Source organism: Hipposideros armiger, unplaced genomic scaffold (genome assembly GCF_001890085.2).
Source record: "Hipposideros armiger isolate ML-2016 unplaced genomic scaffold, ASM189008v1 scaffold_867, whole genome shotgun sequence".
NCBI lineage: Eukaryota > Metazoa > Chordata > Mammalia > Chiroptera > Hipposideridae > Hipposideros > Hipposideros armiger.
Window position 1 is genome coordinate 142,110 of NW_017732217.1, and position 5,160 is coordinate 147,269.

General features: G+C 54.0%; 1 protein-coding gene across 1 annotated transcript in view; it reads right to left on the reverse strand.

Annotated features, from left to right (window-relative positions):
* The window catches only part of FCGBP (Fc gamma binding protein), a 67,352-nt gene that overhangs the window by 50,291 nt on the left and 11,901 nt on the right, over positions 1-5,160 (reverse strand). The window contains exons 2-3 of the mRNA XM_019629733.1: positions 3,283-4,530; positions 2,070-2,188 (exon numbers count right to left, since the gene is read on the reverse strand). Coding sequence (XP_019485278.1) covers positions 2,070-2,188; positions 3,283-4,530 — 1,367 coding nt within the window. The remainder of the gene's footprint in view (positions 1-2,069; positions 2,189-3,282; positions 4,531-5,160) is intronic.

Sequence of the window (5,160 nt, forward strand, 5' to 3'; positions counted from 1 at the left end):
GAGAGAGAGAGAGAGAGAGAGAGAGAGAGAGAGACCTACAGGATCTTGGGAAGAGTGTGGGAGGTATAGAAGGGCTGTCTGTTGAATAATGGAGCCTCAAGGGTATCCCAGTGTCCCATGGGGCCAAGGGATCAGGGACAATTAACATTTCAAAAGTAACCTAAATAAATGTTGACTGGTGACTAGAGGGCCCTGATGTCCTGTTCTCCCCCCAGGCCTTTGGCTTCACCTAAGACTCTAGTCCTAGACATAGCCCTGGAGAATTGGGTACCAAGCCCTCCAAGAACGACTTTATTGAAATTTCCCATCACCTCATCAGAATGAGGCTCAGAGTCAAAACTTTAGTTGAGTTGCAGAAAATGAAGGAGGTGGTATTTTTTTTTTGCATACTTGAGTTTGGGGACTAAGGTGTTTACTGCTTCCCTCCAGAACAAGGAGAGAATGGGTGAATTCCACCACATTTCTCTGCAGAGCCTAAGGAGCCTCTCTCCTATTACAGCTAGCTAGCCTGGGATAATGTCGGGAGATGGGTTTGTGGAGGGGGCACAAACAGCGGGTGCTGACCCAGGCAGGCAGAGTTCCCCAGACTGTAGCAAGGACAGAGATGGGATCTTGGTCTGACTTACCCCATAGGAGGGTTGCTCCGGCCCAGAGTGTCCAACAGCTCCACAGGGAACCCATGTCTGCAGTGGGGAAAGAGAGGGCGTCATAGGAGGCTGGTCTGCCCCTTCTGCCGGAGACTATCCTAGAGAGGGCAGAAGGGCCTAGTCTCAGGACAACGGCCACCTGGGCACCAGGAAAGCTGAGGTGGATGCATACTGCATCCTAGGGCCAGTATGCGTGTGTACTTGTATATAGGGGAGTTGGATGTCCAGTGGGTCTGGAGGTGGGGTGGGGAGGGCAGGACAAGGGCAAGAGTAGGAAACCTGATGTCCCACTTCCAAAGGGGACCCCAGCCTCTCTTACCTGCAGGTCCCTGGAGCTATAGGGCTATCCCCTGGGCTGGGCTATATAGTGGAGTTTCTTGGCTCCTCAGGACACACCCTGGGCCACCTGCCAAGCTGATGGTTCCAACTTCCTGGAGGAGATTGCCGATCTCAGGGCCAGGTGGAATGGGGACCCTGAAGGCTTGTGAAGGGTGGAGGACAAGACTGGAGGTCTGGGTCTTGAGGGGTGTGAGAACAGATGGTGGCTGTGGCCTGGGAGCCTAATGGGAATTTCGGTCCTGGAAGGGTGGTGTCCCTGAGGGAAACAGCTGGGGAGCAGGATGCTGAGGTCCTGGGTCCTGGGGGGTAGGGAGTGGGGTGGAAGATGACATTTAATCTTGTTTGTTGGCCAGAACCTGCTGCAGCTTCTTCCTCTGGCTCCTGCCAGGAACAATAGCAAAAGACCTGTATCCGGGTCCTGGCTGCTCCCCAGTTCCTATAAGCTGATCCCTGATCCCCAGCCACCACCTCCTGTTTCCAGACACCACTAGGTGTGCAGGAGGGGGTGGGGTGGGGTAGAGGGTGGTCAGGTGTCTGGGATGGGCAGGTATCTGAGCACCTGACCCCTGCAGGCCTTTGGAGTGAGACCCAATACCTCTACTCCCAGTCGGAAAGGGGCCTCGGCTGTGAAATGGGAACATCAAAACTAGCCCCACTGGGCTTATTTGTCCCCCAGAGGGGGCTCTGTAAACTCTCAAGGACAGAAGGTGGGAGGCAGACTCCTTTGGTGTGGTCCCAGGCAGGTAGCATGGCGGGAACTGGGGGCTGGAGCTGTGTATGAAGAAGGATGGATGCCTCGGTTTCCTGGTTCCACGCAGACACTGGGTCTACTTCCTGGAGAATTATTTGTTTTCTGGGAGGTTTTCTTGCCCTGAAAAGGGACTGGGTGAACAGGTGTTGGGTGATCTGTGCCCTCTATCACCCCAGAACCTGCCTGGGATGGGAGATGGGGGTCTAGGTCACACACAGGGAGAAGAAGGGACCGCAGAGAAGTGATGTGGGTTTTCTGAGATGGAGTCTGTTCCTCCCGGGGCGCTGGCCTGACCCACACCCTGCTCCCTTCCTCCTGATCTCCGAACTCACTGTTTGCCGGGGAGTTTCCCCTGGGAACAGCAGCTGCAAAGCCTGGGTGTCCTCTCGGACAACACCCCAGCAGCTGCTGCCCCAGGACTCCTCCTCTCTTATCGCCAAAGCCTGCGCCTCTGGGTGGCCAGGATGGGTGGGGGCTCTGATACCCCCGACCCAGGGTAGGCTCCCAGAGGGAGAGATAAAGGGTCAGAGTTGAATGGGACCCAAAGTCAACCAGGAAAATGAAGTGAGTAAACAGGAGACTGGATAAAGTCAGAGCTACGAACAGGTAGGGGGTGGGGGGACGCAGGAGGAGTGGGAGCTTTGAGGAGAGTGGTGCCTGGGTCTCAGGAGTCTGGGGTGGGTAGAGGGATCATCTGGGTCCCTGAAGGAAAGAAGAGGGGGGCTGCTGGAATTCCTAAGGAAGAAACAGCTGTTGCAAACCAAGATGTCAAAATCTTCTGACAGACACCCCTCTTGTAGTCTGAAACACTCAGAGAAATGATGGGGGAGGGGCAGAGAATTAGGGTTAAGTCTCAGGGATGATTTTGTCCCCCAATCTCCTCCAAGCCTTGAGGTCTCCCCTGATTGACCCCAAAGAGAAGCCTTCCCCACCCCCCTCAAAATCTGTCATTTCTCTTTGCAGCCAGAGTCCCCAGAAGTGGGTGGTGGTGGGAAATCTTTTGGTTTTTTTAAAAAAGATTTTTATGGGGGAATTGGGGGATGGGAACAGCGCTTGGGGAATCGGGGGAAGGGGAACAGACAAGTTGCTGTCCTTTTGTTCTTCAGTCTAGTTGTGGAGGACGCTGCTTCACTGNCACCTCTACCCCACCCCCACTCCCACCACAATCCCTCCCTCTTAGCACCCTGGCTGTTCCCTAGTATCGCTTCCCCAACACCACCACCCAGAAAGCAACAGACAAAGGGCTGATGCCAACAGACACTGCTGCAGTGTTATGGCATCTCTTTTGATTGGCTGGGACCCTCATACTGGTTGTCAAATATTTAAAGTATTGTTCCTGGAGGGGTGGGGGTAGGGAGGGGCTGGGAAGCCTTTTAAAAAGGAAGGATGGCAGGGAGGATGGAGGTGAGGGGGGAACAGCCTGGATGAGCCAGGAAACCATAGAGGAACAGGTGGGTAGGAAAGGCGGAAAGACAAGAGAGCCCACAAAGGACTCAACAGGACTCAACAGGTGGACAGGGCCAGGGGTCGTTTCCCATCACTCACCCTGGCTGCAGGCAGCTGCTGTCCCGTAACCCCCAGACTGGACCAGCCCTACAGTGAGCAGCCCGAAGTTGGTAGTGGCCTTGAACTTGTGGACCATGTTAGCAGTGCTGACGTCCACTTCAGCATATGAGAATTCACTGCCTGGTACATCTGTCCAGGCGAGACTGGCCCCCAGCTTTTGCCCGTCCACGGTGACCTCGTCAGCAGCCTTTGTCTGTGCCACCATCATGGCCACACCGTTAAAGCCCGGAATGCTATTGACCACGTAGGCAGGGCAATAGGACTCCACATCTGGGATCAGGACCAGGTAGGGGTCATAGGTAATTTTGTCCTTTGTGGCACCTGTGCCAAACAGCAGGACTTGGATGCCGACATTTGCAGACAAGTAGAGTGGCCGGGAATGCCGGACCTCAAACTCAGACACATCACCTGCCTGGAGGCTCCTGGAACCAGAGATGCCCCCATGGTTGTAGGTCAGCTTTGTGGTCTGGCTGGCCATGACATAGACCAGATCAAAGCGGGTCTGGGAGGATAGAGTGGGCACCACATAGTGGGTGCCCCAGGCGGATGTGGGTAACAGCTGCTCCGTCACATGGTTGCAGCTTGTGTGTTTCTGGGCACAGCTGTGGCCAGAGAGGACTGCTATGGGGCTACTGGCTGTGACCTTTGACCCTGAGAGATCAGCCTCGCTCTGTACCTGGGCCACTTCATAGGGTCCCAGAGTCACACTCAGGACATTGCCTGAGGGATAGAACTTGCCCTGGAATGTCACTGCCCCCTTCAGCTGCACGCTGACCGAGGCACCCGTTGCACCAGCCACCACAGCAAACTCCTTGACATTCCTGGCCGAGACGCTGGGGGGTGTGAACACAAAATACTCAGTTCCCAGGGCACTGACAGGCCGCAGCAGTGTCAGTTCCCCTGTGTTGGGCTTAGAATTTATGGCTAGCACAGAGATGGGTTGATGAGAGTGGACCACCACCGCATAATGGAAGGTTTTGCTGCCAATCAACTCAGACTTGATGTTGATGTCGACCATGACCGACTGCCCAGGTCCCACTGTGACATTCTGCAAGGTGCCATCTGCCCGGCTGAAGACAGAAACTGAGGCGGAGCTGTTGGACTGACTGGTGATGAGGAGGTGGAGGTAGGCCTTGCCGTACCCAGTCTGGTAGTTCTGCAGGAAGGCCGTGAGGAATTCCTCCCCTCCAGTGTTGCTGGCGTCCACTGAGGCCTTCTGGGTCAACCCTGGGGTGAGATAACACAGCTGTGGGTCCACTTATTCATCAGAGAACCCACCCCTTGCCCTGTGTCTAAATAATATGTTGAAACATTAACTTGGGCTCCCCACACACACCCCTCTTTTCTCTTTCCTTTTTCCTTATTCACGCAGCATTCACCCACCAGCCTTTCTGGCTTTTGTTTTCCAAAAGCCTGAATGCTTTGGACAGGGATCTCAAACTCAAATGCTGACAGGGCCAGGGAAGTAATGTTAACGTGGGAAACAGTCAGGTGGTGACTATGCAAATGGAGAATTCATACACCATCGAAAGTGGGTTGTTGCTACTAGCTTTAGCCTGTTGTTATTATGACAGCTTACAGGCCCCTTTTTTTCTTTTTTATGCCAGATCTTACCATTTTTCAAGACAAACTGGCTGTCTGAATTTCCATGTGATATCTCCAACCGAAAATTGTTTTAAGCACTATGGGGTCCAAAGCAGCTGGATTCAGGTGTCAGTTTATGATTTCTGTCTTAATAGGACTGCGGGGGTGGGAGGTGGGGTGGGGATGGCGCTTTGAAGTGATTATGGGAGTGTGGACAAAACGTCTCCTAGAAATAGAGTGGGCACTTTTCAGTTTCCTCAACTGGGAAGAGAT